The sequence below is a fragment of the Saccoglossus kowalevskii genome, chromosome 22, assembly GCF_978046115.1.
Source record: "Saccoglossus kowalevskii chromosome 22, keSacKowa6.1, whole genome shotgun sequence".
Classification (NCBI taxonomy): Eukaryota; Metazoa; Hemichordata; class Enteropneusta; family Harrimaniidae; genus Saccoglossus; species Saccoglossus kowalevskii.
In genome coordinates this window covers 11,524,727-11,539,904 of record NC_140662.1, presented here as the reverse complement: position 1 = coordinate 11,539,904, position 15,178 = coordinate 11,524,727, and the positions used below count along the sequence as shown (strand labels likewise).

Sequence of the window (15,178 nt, the reverse complement as noted above, 5' to 3'; positions counted from 1 at the left end):
GAATTAGACAAGCTGCAATCGTATCCTCCAAATGTAGCAAGCGTCGCGTCAAGTCAGTACATGTATATCCTGCATCTAGACCAATAATGTGCACTGCAACTTATTGGGCTACTAGTTTATACATTCATTAAGCTAGCTTTGTAAGAACCAATTTCAGTTTTAAACCCCCATGAATAATTCCCTCAGATGCAGACACTGACAAGGGTTGAGAAATGTGGTCCATCTTTCAGCAACATGTATATTGCATATAAAGCTTTATGTACAACAATCTTCAATAGCTACAAAAACGTTTCTGCTGTAAACACATCAAGTACATTTTGTTTTTTTTAACATTCTACAAAATAGAATGAAGGAATGGTCATGGCATTAACTAATTGTGCTACAATCGCAATCAAAACAGTGGTGCAATAAACAAGTGCAAGTGTCCCCTCAAAATCAAAAAGTGCACCACTGTTTTGAACAAGGTTGCAGCGGATATCGCACTATCTCAGCACCACACCTAATAAACAATATCTGCATTTTCATTTATTCTCCAGAAAAAAAGTGGACATAAATTTGACAAAGACGTCGACACGATTGAACAGCGAGTGAAATTTCACATAGGCATCATTCTTTTTCACCAGATAAGACAATCTGAAGACAATGACAAGTGGGTGCCTGATTGCAATGTTAAAATAATTGACTGTAAATATTACTCTGAAATAAGTCAAAGGGTTTGATATACATGAATGTGTATGCATTGGCTTAAATACAGAGATTATACTTTGTTATCGGAAGCATGGGCACAATAAATGCAAGTATCAATAGCATAAAGCCCCCATATACACAACTACAATACAACAAAACACCAAAATGTAACAGGTCTGTAACGTTTTATGAAGACTACAATTTTTATACAATAGTGTTCCAGCAATCTTCAAAAACTTTCTGAATTTAAATTAAGAAAACTTAACGGGCATGTACATTTAATTATTCAATACTGATCAATGAATCGAGTTAGATCCCTCTAATAAAATAAACTTGCATGCCCATTAAAAAAAAAAAAAAAAAAATTTAAATATACAACATTTCCTACACAAAAGCAAAGCAAAGCTCATTAGGCCGTATTTTAATAAATTTTTATTTTTTTGAGTTATGTAATGTGATAAATCACAGTGCTATTTATATAAAGAAATTTCACAGCATCTGATTATCATGAGACCCAACCACAAAGACCAGGTTAAGGGGGAGGGGGATTTTCCACAGTTATTAGGTCATTCATAAAACATAAAATATGGAATTCATTTAACATTGTACTTGATATATAAAGACTGGCATCCTACATCTATACAATCTAGATACTATGTACAGTAAGACTTCTTACGGTCTCCCAAGATCAAGTTCTGTTCTCAGCCACCAGCACTCAAAGTAAATTGACCACTTTCCCATAAGCCAATGTACAAGCAGGACTCTGATGTTTTTTTAACTTGTAATACGGGAAGTAGATATTGGGAGGGAAAATAAAAGCAAATCTTGTATATATTGTATGATGAATCTTCATAAGTGTGCATTATACATGTTCAAGATTTACAACAACCGCTGCCACCGCCACCCGATGAATGATCCCCTGATTGATCAGGCGTTATTCTGCGTCCACCCGATTCCTGACTACTAGATTCACTTTTAGGGAGTTTCTTGGCTGCAATTGAAGAAGAGGGCATGATAAGTGAGTGTTCGTTCATTGATATTAATACTCTGACAACAAGAACCCTGTTAAAATAATATTGAAAATTGTGTGCGTTATGACTGATAAAAGAAGAATTTCCATCAGTACTCGAAAAGGGTTAATTATAAACTGGGTTTTAATTTTGCTTATTTCGCTGACTGGAAAATGTGCTAAATTAAAACCCAGTAAATATGTAAAATTTAGCAAAGAACACATTATCTAAATGATAAAACTGCAAATTTAAAACCCACTGAATATGCCTGAAATGGTAAATCAGCGAAATTTAAACCCAGTAATTGCAGCGCAAGTTCGAAATGTGGAAATGTATGCTAAGGAGAAATAAATTACTTACCTATCGCCAAAAAGATATCATTCACATTCATAGCTGTTTTTGCAGACGTTTCCATAAATAATAAACTATTGTCTTCGGCATATGCCTGTGCTTCCTGGTAATGTAAGCAAGACATTGTCAAACACCATTGAACATCTAAAACTGAGACACTGTTTTTAACATAGTTAAGGTCTACTACAAAAGTATTCTGTAAACCGGAACCTGATAAACCAGAGGTTTATTTTTTTTTAATTATAGTAACCAGTCCTTACTATAGTTCTTACCAAGTTGTTCTGTTTTTTAATCTCAATGTTCAGCAGTTCAAGATATTGGAACAGCTGAATAATGACTACTTATTATGCATATTTGGAAATTATTATGCATGGTTTTTATCCATCAACTAATTAGGTCAGTCGATTACATTAGAGAATCTGTGCACCAATTTTCATTGAAATCCCTCTGATGGCTAATTAATATGAAAATTGTGTAATTAATATGCAGATTTCAACCAAAAGATTATCACATCTGCAAGTTATTCAAGAGTATTTGCTAACCAACTTTCATTTATGAAATTAGATATCATTGGAACAGATTGACACACACAGACAGACAGACAGACAGACAGACAGACAGACAGACAGACAGACAGACAGACAGATGAGGTAACCACAAAGACTGCCATTGCATGCACGCAGTTTCATCAAATGAGGGCAAAGTGGAAGTGAAGGGTACCCAAACTTGTTTACATTGAAACAATAGCTTTGCAATTATCCTATCCCAGTGAAACTATACTTTAGTGTCCATTTTGAATCTGAGCAGGAACAAAATGTACACAATTGAGATTCAGAAATCAAAAACTAGTTTTTCCTTCAGTATGCAGAACACCTAATTCTCAGGATAAATTCAGAAAATTCTGTTGCCAAAACTAGCATACCTGGAGCACTTGTTAGTGCCAATACACATGGAAGCAAGTATTCAATTTCACATTTAATATACTAGTACCCTATCTTTCTTCAAATTGAGGGTCCTGAGAAACAGAAGCAAGGTTTAAGTCAATCATTGGGTGAAAGAAAAGGTTTGATTTCATGACCAGTATATGCTCATAAGACAGTTTGCAGAAATTTGTAATGTACGCATTACCAAGACTTATTATAGACCAGTTCCTTAGTTTGAAAAAGAAAAAAAAATCAACATGAACTCAACCAAACTCTCGTATAGACAAATTTTAAAATTCTCACCTCATATTCTACCATCCTTTTATTTGCAAGATCTGCCTTATTTCCAGCCAATGCTATAACTATATTTGGACTGGCTTGTCTTTGTAGTTCTTTCACCCATGTCTTCGCACGTGCAAATGTGTCCTAGCAGTAAACAGGAAAACAAATATCCACAAATAAATTACGGATTGAACACAATTCATCCACTCTAGGATTGTATTAATTTAAAATTGTTGGCTTCTTGTTTTAAAACTACAGCAAAATTTTATTTTTTCGCCACCACCATTTGTATATACAGTATAATAATTTGAGCAAAGAGTGATGAAGGCATAAGCATTACGATAAGGCCTTGTCTTTGGAAAATTGACAAACTAAAAATAGTAATTGAGGAACACTATGCTAACAATTCTTTTAAATGATCTGAACTGCGATAACAATAATTAAGCTCTTGTTGGTCTTCCTCCAATTGGCATGTTCTACACTGTTCTAACTATTAGAAGCATGTCTCGAGAAGTACACACACACTCACTGCATGCTGGATCATTGAAATACAACTTGTTTTGACCATAGATTCACACCTCTGCCATTTATGCAAGTGCATGCACTACTAATAGAGCAAATACCATATTCAAATATTTATGTTAATCTTTTGAGAGTGAAATTAGAGTGAATTGTAGACCATGGAAATAGTCAAATGCACAATTTCCTGCAATTCCTTTGCATTTTCAAAAATGCATTCACAAGCAGAGCAATTTCATGAGATATCAAACTGAATACCGATTGTTAGCTACTAGACTGCAAGAAGGCCAGAATTTTTACATCCAGCCAACCAAACAAAAAACAATACACAGATGGCAAAAATAGCATCACCAGGTTTCAATTAATTGTTTATTCTACTGATTTTTACAATCCGATATAAAAACAGTGAATACAACAATTAACAGTTAAATTAACACATGGCTTGTTTACATACATAAGGACGGGCAGATCTTAGCAGATGAGAATTGGGATATCATTACATAGCCACCTATAGCAGATCACAGCATAAAATGAACTACAATGGGTAGGAAAGATCATGAGCATAGAGTGGGAGGATCATAGTACAGGGCGGGGAAGGTCATATGCATACAGATTAACCATTTTGATTGTAATCACTGAACTAGAATGTAGAAAAAAATATGGAAGTTACCATTAACAACTCATTAAAGATATAATTTAAAAAAAATCAAAAGCAGGTGTAATGTCGAGCTTATAATAGGTACAGCAACATAGAAACAAAAGTGTTGAAGTTATTCATGCTGTTAATTTAAGTTTGAATGACTTTATATTCACTAAGTCCACACTATTGTTAATTTATTTATCATGGATTTAACAAAATTTCCCAATCAATCTGATTTGATTACTGCAAAATACTTTATTTTCTCTTGGAATTAATTTTCGTTATTTTTGCTGAAGGAATGATTCAGAAAATAAGCAAAATAATTGAACAGTTCTAGGAGATATTTGTTATTAAATTTATTGCAAATGTTGAGCGCTGAAATTATAAACAAAAAGTTAAATGGCACCCTCATTCAACAACATTCACACAACGCGACAAACCACATGAAATTCCTCATCCAAAATAAAATAAAAAAAAACTTGTTCGAAGAGTGTTGTTGGAGACACATTAAAATTAATTAAAAATTTAAAATTAGCCTTTCAAACTAGCTTGACAACTGATATTTGAGATGCACAACATGAAAACTGAACCACATCAAAATTTATAATACTTACAGAAAATACATTTGAATTTATGTCTAGTTTACAGTCTAATTCCAGAGCATCTTTGTGACAAATTCAATTTAAATCTGATTTTTTGAGATATTAATTAGATAATATGTACGTTTTTTAACATAAAACTAATCATTTTAGTGGATTACCCCCAATGAACCAAATGTTATGCAAATTTATCAATTTAGGTCTGTGTATTGTTGAGGGCGCATATGTACAAAGATTCATTATAATGTGATGATCAATCCTAAAAAATTTAAGTTAGAAAGTAAATAATTGAGCAAATTGGATAATTATAATGGATGTATACAAACCTAAAGCTAGATCATTGCATTGCTTTAGATTACATATATACCAATATTCATTGAAATAAGGTAAAAATTGATTATGCAAATGAGGGAATTATTATGCAAATATTATTCATCTAAAACTAATCAAGTCTGTGCATTGTCCTATGACATATGTACAAGTTTCATTGAAATGTGATGAGTACTTGAAATATCAGTGGAAAATCTAAAAATTGACTAATCATTATGCAAATTAGGTAATTAATTGGCATGATTTATTACCCAAATCTAATCAAATCGGTGCATTAGTGCAAAGCATCTATGCAACAAGTTCATCAAAATCCAATGAGTAGTTCTTTAGATATTGGTGAAAGTCATGGAACAGCTAAAAGTTACCTAATTATGCAATTTAGGTAATTAGATATTCATGGATTTTAATCAAAACCTAATCAAATCTGCGCATTTCCCCAGAGCAATTCAAAAATCACTAAAAATATGGATTTTAGAAAGAACTCCAAAATCTATACAGGCCAACTATACCTACAGATTAACCATTTATACACAAGTTTGATATCAATTGGATGAATATTATTGGAGTTATTGCGCCCACAATGCCGACAGACTTCCTTCATTTCACTGCAGGCTGGCCAAAAATAGTAAAATTAAATAATCATGAAAATTAATGCTTTTACAGAACTTGTTTATTGATTAGACCGTGGGAAAAGACTGACTGCCATCCACACATTACTCGTACTGAGATTCCACAAGAAATTAGGAGAGATACAATAGCGAGTTCATACCTGATTCGTAACATCATAAACCACAATGGCAGCTTGAGCCCCTCTGTAATACATGGGCGCTAGACTGTGATATCTTTCCTGCCCTGCAGTGTCCCAAATTTCAAATTTAACTGTCGTGTCATCCAGACATACTGTCTGTGTTAAAAATGCAGCTGTAAGAGAAGATAAATTATGAAGCCACAACTAAAACGGGAAAAATTATATGCGGATTCTCGAGCCAGCACAACTTCAGAATAAAACATTACAATAATAAAGCCTTATAATATGAATACACCTCATGTGTGGCCAGGATATTACCAAGAGAGAATGGAAAATGTATCACTATCACATGCATGTAAAAATTACTGACGTGAAACAAGATTTATTTAATGATGTATTTAACATTTTTTTCAGGGTTCAAATGAACAAGCTAACCCCCCAAGCAAATCATTCCACTATTAATAGTTGGGCTAACCTTTTTTGGGAGCCTATTAGAGTTACCAATTTGAGAAACACAAGAATGAAGAATAATCACTGAAATTCCCTACTATTGGACAAGTAGTTGTCAGAATCAAAGTAAAGAGCATGCATGCTGCATTATAAAAGCAATTTTTTTTATAATATTTCAGTGTTTCCGTTAGATTTATTTCTATACGCATTCAGTTTTTTTTTGCGTACAGTGTTGCAAAATATGCGTAAAATCGAAGTAGGTGTGAACAAATGTAAAATCAACAATGAACACTTGTCCAAGATAATAACTGTTCTAAATTTGTAACATAAATAAAGGTAATTGCTATTTTAAACGTGTTGTGTCCTCGTAATTACTGTTGTATTTACGTAAGACAAAGATCTCCACGAGTTATGTTCGTCATTATTAATTTCGTGTATTGTTATTTTCGACGCTGACGCTGCTGTCTGAAAGATAACATGGCTTCCCTAAAATCAAAGTCACCAACTGCAGGCCCTTCCATTGTAATCATCATTAGATCGTTTATAACTTCTTCATTGAGACGGCTTCTTCTTGAAGTTTTAATGCAGTTTTGCGTGCTAAAACCATGCTCACAAAGAACTGATGATACCGGAATTACAGCTGCAATAACGGCTAGTTTTGATATACAGTAAAACCTGTCAAAACCGACCCCTGGATAAACCGACCTACTGTCAGAACCGACCGATTTATGTAGCCCCGAAATTTCTCCATAGACGCCTATGTTAAAACAACCTGTGAAATCCGACCACTGTTTACTCCGAACACCGACCGCATTGATCGGTCCCAAGTCCAATATTCACACTGAATACATCGACCATCCGACCATTTGCACCACATCCGCTGTCTAGTAATTCGGTCTGCCCGACCTAAAAAGTGTGCATTGTGTCCAAATTCCGCGAACGTCACAGAAACAATACCAAATCTCACACTACAAGTAACGTCCCGTGTAAAACAATGGCAACTGATTACATTTTTCACACCACACGCCCACGCATCGCGTGGTGTCTGGACAGTATAATGACCCCGGATATAAACAAATGATCGGGGTCATCACCTTCAATTGTGGTGAAGCACACTGCATTATCACTTCTTCAACGCTCAAAAGACATTGAGTTTTCTTCTTTCCATAACGATTCTGATCGACAATTTTGTGCTTTCGAATGTTTCCGTAAAGGGGGCTTCAAGATTGAAATTTATGATGACGAAGAAGCAGACGACAACAAAGAATTCGGAAACCTTATTTAGCAAGTTGCAGACCCGCAAACACAGTGTAGCGTTGTAGAATACCTCCACTTTGATGAACGTATACCGACTGAAGCAATGTATGACGGCGAGTGGGAGCAACAGATTGTTGAGAATTTTATTGCAGACAAAGAAAACCATGAATCTATAGACAACAATGACATAAATTGCAACGACAGTCAAATTATTGACCCCCACAACGACAGTGACTTGACGCATGGCGATGTGATAGACATGTTGACAAGATTACAGAACAAAGACTCCAGTTACTTGACAGATATCCAAAATTTCATAATTCGAACGGAAAACAAAATCGTTGAAAAAAAAGGTGTTCTTTAAAGTAGTCAAAACTTGATGATTTTTGACATCGTAATTTGATTCATTGACTCACATTCCCTGTTGAGGGACTGTGATTGACTTAACAGCAAAATCGACTGTCTGCATAAATTATGATAATTACATGTAGCTCACGTGAACATACGTTGTGATGTCATCCAAAATGGACGCCTTCAGTTACGATACGCAATACTTACCCGATCTGTTCGAATAGTTATTTTAATGTTAATTGATGTCATGTACATACCATAATATTTTTGTATTGTTTGGTAAATTATTTTATTGAAACAATACAATAAATGCACATTGTAAATACATGTAGAATCACCGGAGGCAAACTCCGATGTCTTTCATTTGTCCCGTGTTTACAGCACATGCAATTGTTGTTTCAATCAAAGTCACGCCCACCCTGAATAAACCGACTCCCTCTGAAAACCGACCATAGATCCCAGTCCCAGTCATGGTCGGTTTTGACAGGTTTTACTGTATTTGGAAACACTTCGTGGTAGTCATTGTACAATAACGTACACACAGCAATAAAGCGAAGCTGTCTCAATCCGTATAGCATAATTTTGAATTGCTGGTATTCGATACGGAGCTCTTCAAAATTAATTATGGCTCTGGATTTCACCATTGTCACCCATGTCACGCCCAAAATGATCATCAAGTGCTTCCATTTCTGGTATTCCGAAGTTCGCTAACTCGTTCCTGTCTTGTGGCAATTTCCTGGGATTGACCAAGACATCTAATGAAGTTAGAACAGTTATCTGACCGTCCTCGAAACGACGTTGCAAGTTGTAAATCAGTGCCTCCACGAATTCACGTCGAGTGTCATTAACGAACGCATCGATGTTGACTTCGGCTGCATGCTTCAGTTGAACTCTGTGATAAGTGCGTGTTTGCCTGTCAAATGTATCCATGAACTGTGCTTCATGTACACCGGAATATGTAGTTTCCAATAGCTTCTGTAAACTCTGTATGGTAGACGAAACCATGGGAGCAATTGTGGACAAATCGATAGTGTCACGTTGAAATAAGATTTAATCTATCCATCAGTGCAGACACGTCGTTTAGAAGTTTTGTTGTTGCCACAAATTTAAAGGACGACACGCGTAACAGTCCCTTCGCAACTGCATTATTCTTTTCAGGCCTTGATTCCTCCTCCAACTCAACTGTGAGAACAGCCCAACTATTGTTGATCGCTGTCACTGCTCGGGATAATGATAGCCATCTCACCCAACACGGCTCTTTGAGTGACCGGAAATCGTTGTTATCCAGTGAATCATTCATTTCTCGCAAACGATTCATACGGGCAGCAGAGAAGTGGTAAAAGTTGTAGATAGTGTTTACAACTTTACGATATTCACTGATATTGACAACACTTTTATCTCACTTTGTTGCATCGCTGACCACTAAAGCAACTCTATGAGCAACGCAGTGAACCGATGTCAGAAAAAGGTTGAGACGTTTTAATCGAGCTGCGACACCATTTAAACGCCCAGTCATAACACTGGCGCCGTCAGATCCAAAGCCAATGACTTTATCAATTTCAATATCATTTGCAACGAGTGTGTCAATCAGCGCATTCAGCACTGTTTCGGCATTCCCGCTGTGAATAGTGACATTGCTATGAAAAATTTACTTTGGGCCACCGCTCGTCATGATACGCAAATAAACTATCAGTTTCTTATCAATAGTGATATTTACGGTTTCATCTGTAAGAAGGCAGATGTAAGGGCTTTGCCTGATTTCTTCTTTGATCTTCCCGCGTATTGTATCTAACAACGCTTTTTGGATTTCATTGATTGAAACTGAATGAACATAAGGATTACATTTTCTCAATGGATCACTGCCATTCAGTTTCTGCAGTTCTAACAAACTGCCCAGCTTGGTGTTGGCGATGTCTTTTGCCATGAAATAGACTACGCATCACGGATATTTGCCCATCGGTGTCTGCTGACATTGAGTTTTCCATGGACTTGCTAATCGCTTTGCGAAAAGCCGTACACTTGCAAGATTCTCTATGGTCGCTGGTGGCCAAGTGGCGAACTAATGCCGAACGTTGCAAGTCGCTGCAACCTTTCGTGAATGAATTTGACTTGCCAGCACTTTTACAGGTACGGCAAAACATTTTGACGTTCACTTCTGGAGCTGTAACTTCGGGTTCGTGATTTAACCAATTGAACTCGCACATCCATTCTTGGCGAAATTTGTGATGCTTTTTCACATGCACGTCAGAAACACCTGCCGTCTCAGCATTTGGTTGCGCTGAGTTTTGAGGTAGATTTAGCGTCTGAGTTCCTCTTTTCCTTGCTGGCGATGGTGATTGAGTAAAATAACTCGCAATATTTTGCCGTTTAGACATAATATAGAGTTAGGTACTGCCGGACTCAAAACGATCATGAACGGGAATATTTGAATAAGTAACGAAATAACGGTTTAACACCACGTCAGTAATGAAATGATACAAAACAAATAATTATATTTTTAATTGTTAAATTTTATTGGCTGTCATTTCTAGAAATAAGCAATTAGTCGCTATTCAATCATAATTGAACAACGTTGTACACTGCTACGTATGACAGCAGTTCGCGCCAAGCAATTTGATTGACAAGGAACCAAAACAATGTTGCTATTTGTTGCAACTGACTTGCTTGAAATAAACATTATACATTGTTGCAAGTCAGCGGCAGGGAACTAGCCTGGATGTGTGACGTCGCGATTTTGCCCAGCTGTTTTCAATACAACAAAACAGCTGAAACCAACGTGTACGGATAGACGCAGCTGTAAAATATTTTGCGTAATCAAGATTAAAAATGCGTAAAATACGCAAAATTATGCATTAACGGAAACACTGATATTTGTAAGCAAATTGAAATTAAAGTACTGTAAAGTACTTTATTTTCACTGGAATTAATTTTCACTGAAAATACTTTTTGGCTGTTTTCTAAGGAATTTATTTTCACTGATTATTGACGAGTTAAATGTAAAGTATGAGAAAAAAGGTATATTCGCTGGACTTTATTTTCACTGAAACATTCCTTAAGTGAAAATAGCGAAAATTAATTCCAAGCGAAAATAAAGTATTCTACAGTAATCACAATTTTGAATCTTTATTCAATAGTTCATAGGGTCAGATAATTTTTATAATATTGACAAGCAAAATCTGCCTATTTTAAACTCTGACAAGTCTCCAATGATACTAAAACATTATCAGATAAAAAAAACAAAAAACTGAATTACTGGAGGGAAAAAAAAAAATTGTATCCAGTTCATTAAAAGGACATTTCAACTAATCTCAAATAATTTATACCATCTTACCTCCAATTGTACTTTCTTGGTATTCATGGAACTGTCCTTTTACAAACCGAAGAACTAAACTAGATTTTCCCACAGCTGACTCGCCGAGCAACACCAGTTTAAATTGACATATTTTTCCTTGAGTGCCATTAGGGCGCTGCACATTTCCCCTACTAGACATTGCAATCACTTGTAATTTTGTAGAGTTCTAATTCCACTGTCCGTTTGTAACCCCAAATCTCAAGTCCTCTTCGTTACTTCAATTTAAAAAAACCTGCAGCAGAATTAGATTTGATTAGTATGCTTGTCGCATAAAAAAAACAAACCATGAATAGGGCTGGGTATTAGAAACAATGGACTGATGAGAAATTAAAACCGGATACTCATTTAAAAGATCTTGAACAGAATATTAATTAAGAGAAAAACACTGTATCTAATAAAATTGCAACACTTAGAAATATTACCTTTTCTACAAAGTGATTACTTCATTTTATTTGAATAACCTGCATTTGGGTTAGTATCATGGTCCAAGTCATTTCCAATCTAGCAACCAGGAAATGCTAAATATAGCAACAGATCATGCTAATTCACAATATTGAATACAGGCTGTAGACAATACTGTAACAAATTACCAGTGGTGTGTGTGCCAGCACTTCAATTACATATTTTGTATTTAAAGATATGTAAATAAATCAATGCTGTAAATAACAGATAGCTCTACAACTGGTATTTGAATTTCAATGACAACAGAGATGATCAGCAAAAAGGAATAAAATTGGAAAAGATTTATTTAATGTTGCTGGATATGCAATGATGTCCAAATAGTCTTTGAATTAAAAATGCCCAAACATGTGCCACAACAGCATACAAAATTAAACAATGTAGAAAATTATTCACAAGGATTTTATTTCAGTTTTCACTACTAAAATTAAATTCATGTGAACCAGGTTATACACAGAAAACAGTAAGTGCCTGTCTAAAAACTTTATCAAAATGAAAAACAGCAGTTGATAGTCTGTTTAGTATGGTTATTTTTAGTTTACCGATAAATTTCAAAGGTTGGATAATAAATATAATAAATAAATATAATAAATTGGAGGATAAATTGGAAAGGTTTGTATTTTACAAATTGTGTACTTGTCTAAAATAGCTACAAGCCAGATGTAAACATTTATTAAAAGTAAAATTCATCATCTCACAAATAGGCTCAAGTTAACAAAACAACTAAATTAAATTGTTATGAAAAATACTGTTTTTAACAGTAATGGACTGATTTTGTGTAGGGAGTGCCATTCTACTGTCTCCGTTTATGATTTTGTCCAAACTCGACTGTCATCAACAGAACACAAAGAATTTATTAGTATCATTCAAGACATGAAAATAATACTGCATGTGTTCTATTAGCAGTACATGTTGATACATAAATAGCCGAGGTGCTTTTTAGGTCAAAATAGAATACATCAAGAATTTGTTTAAACAAGGGAACAGGGGCACAGCACCCTCATGCCATAGCCATGCGCCACCTTGGGTAGCAGATCGTCTGGTAACCATGATATTCTGATTGACTAGGGATCACATGTGGCCACAGTCTACAACTGTGACCCATCTGATAGTAATTTTGGCCCCAAAGAAGCCATAGAATGCTCCATTTCAACTTAGAATTATCAAAAACTCCACACCCTGGTAGGGAGAACCCTATCTTCTCCACTTGGTGGCGCCACTGAATTGCGGCGCTCCCTTACAAAATGTAGGCATTTTTTTTTCTTGAAAAAAACCTGGAATACAGAATACAATAAATACAACCATTGGCTTACACATGCACTTATATTGAAGATGTATTCCTAAAAGAGCAAATATAGATGATAAATACAAATACTTGTTACACTCAATTACTATTACAAGACAGCTCAATATGCCTATTCAACTTGTAACTTGAAAAAGCAGAATACGACTACATACAACTGCATTTTTTTAAGTGGAACCACCTACTCTAATCTTAGATCTAATCTGTTTACACCATTCAAGGTTACTGAACAATGACATGCTGCAAGTCACAATAACAACAAAATTTACATAACATGAAATTACCATAAATGATAATGAACTACGACAGCAGTTACAGAAAGGACTTTTTTATTATTTTAAACATCCTGTCAAGTTCTTATACTTTGAGAAACAATAAAATCACTGACAACTCTATATGGGGTACAGTAGGTACCAGGAAGTCGTGATCCATGAATCACTCAAATAAATTGCCACCCCCTGAAACTGATATATAAATCAATTTATATACAACCTACATACAGCACAACCGACTGAAAACTTAAATGAAATAGAATTGTTCTGGATTATGGGTGATTACTTAGTTGACATTTTCATGGTACCAACATCAAACAAATGTAAACAATGCTTAGAGTATGGCTTCAGCCGAAGTTAGAGAATATTCTGAGTACCGATGCACATATAGATCTTGGATGCTATGCATATCCGATCTTGGAAAGGGGGGGGGGCAAGCACCTAACAAGTTGATATTAGAATTGGCACAATGTGCACACACTGTTAATAGTGTTATACAAACAACTGTCACACAATGTCCAAAAAGTGTCAACACTTTTAACATTAGCATTAAAAAACAGTTAGATATTTTATATTTTTCTATAAACCATGACCGTAACACCATGAAACATTTTTTAATATTTTTAGTTTTAACATAGAACAAATCTTATATGATAGGCATGTTTGCTACTCGATAAATAATAATAAAACGATAAATAAAATATAATAAAAAACGATGGCGGCCACCGGATTCAATGTCCCACGAAGCTTGCTGAAACGTTTGATATATTAACCGTTTTTAAAATTAAATTACGTACACTGCATACATGTACATTTTGACAAAACATCTATTACGTAAATTTGATTATGTCATTTATGACGCATGATGCTACGCATATCCGTAAAGACACCATCAATTATTGGACTCGCAACGTTTGTCCAATTAACTAGTTAAATATTCGAAAAAAAAACAAGCTTAAGTACAAAATCTGTTTAAAGCTACTCTTTTATAATAGTTGGTTGAAAACCAGAGGATGCCAAGTAATTTACAGGAAATGGAATAGGAGACGCAGGGTACGGCGATAATATTATCACTATCAGGAAGGGCAGCCATGTTGAATTGACATCATCCTCAAAGACGTTGAGCAAACATCGACGATTTCGGAATCGCGCCACAAACCGGACTGAGCAATCGCAATGGTGGTATACTTACTTGTCCCTGCATGCGTGTAAACAACGACAATGTCGGAGAAATTCGGGAAATATGTTATTTTAGTTCGTTTCCTATGAATATTACGTATACAGAGTACCACCCTACGACAGCGACCACATAGTGTCTCACCTTTACCGGTACTGTGAAAAAATATTACTCCGCCAAAGTATGAAAAGGTAATTTTTCGATGTTAAAGAGATTATAAGCGTGGAAGAAGCTTACCCAGTGTCTCAAGCAATTGTTCTGCAATATAACAATGATAAACTTTTCTGGTGTATTAAACTTCAATTTTGTTTCACCAAGCACTATATTTACAACCTCACAGAGGAAGGACACATAGTCGACTCTGATTTTGAGTTCGTGAAACCCGTAAAAGTATGACGTTATTGCTTCTGTTGTTCTCGAGAAGTGCGAGAGCGAGATAGAATGACCTCGTATGACCCCAATACGAGA

The 15,178-nt window shown here is 35.2% G+C and overlaps 1 protein-coding gene across 2 annotated transcripts; it reads right to left on the bottom strand.

Annotated features, from left to right (window-relative positions):
• Nucleotides 1–1,116: 1,116 nt before the first annotated feature.
• Nucleotides 1,117–15,081, bottom strand: LOC100374788 (ras-related protein Rab-5B-like). 2 transcript variants are annotated; one of them, XM_006821351.3, is made up of 6 exons: nt 14,948–15,081; nt 11,479–11,731; nt 6,111–6,262; nt 3,275–3,397; nt 2,058–2,151; nt 1,117–1,678 (listed from the first exon to the last, which is right to left on the bottom strand). In XM_006821351.3, exons 2-6 carry the CDS (start codon nt 11,636–11,638, stop codon nt 1,560–1,562), a joined length of 648 nt encoding a protein of 215 aa, XP_006821414.1. In that variant the 5' UTR covers nt 11,639–11,731; nt 14,948–15,081; the 3' UTR covers nt 1,117–1,559. The 2 variants fall into 2 exon arrangements, with proteins under 2 accessions (XP_006821414.1, XP_002738699.1); XM_002738653.3 differs by lacking the exon at nt 14,948–15,081 and adding an exon at nt 14,726–14,854.
• Between the last annotated feature and the right edge of the window lie 97 nt (nt 15,082–15,178).

Coding starts and splice junctions, on each gene's coding strand:
- LOC100374788 (XM_006821351.3), bottom strand. CDS start 11,638: ATGTCTAGTAGGGGAAATGTGCAGCGCCCTAATGGCACTCAAGGAAAA. Junction 6,263..11,478: donor CCAAGAAAGTACAATTGGAG/GTAAGATGGTAT, acceptor CTTCTCTTACAG/CTGCATTTTTAACACAGACA. Junction 2,152..3,274: donor AAAGGATGGTAGAATATGAG/GTGAGAATTTTA, acceptor TTACATTACCAG/GAAGCACAGGCATATGCCGA.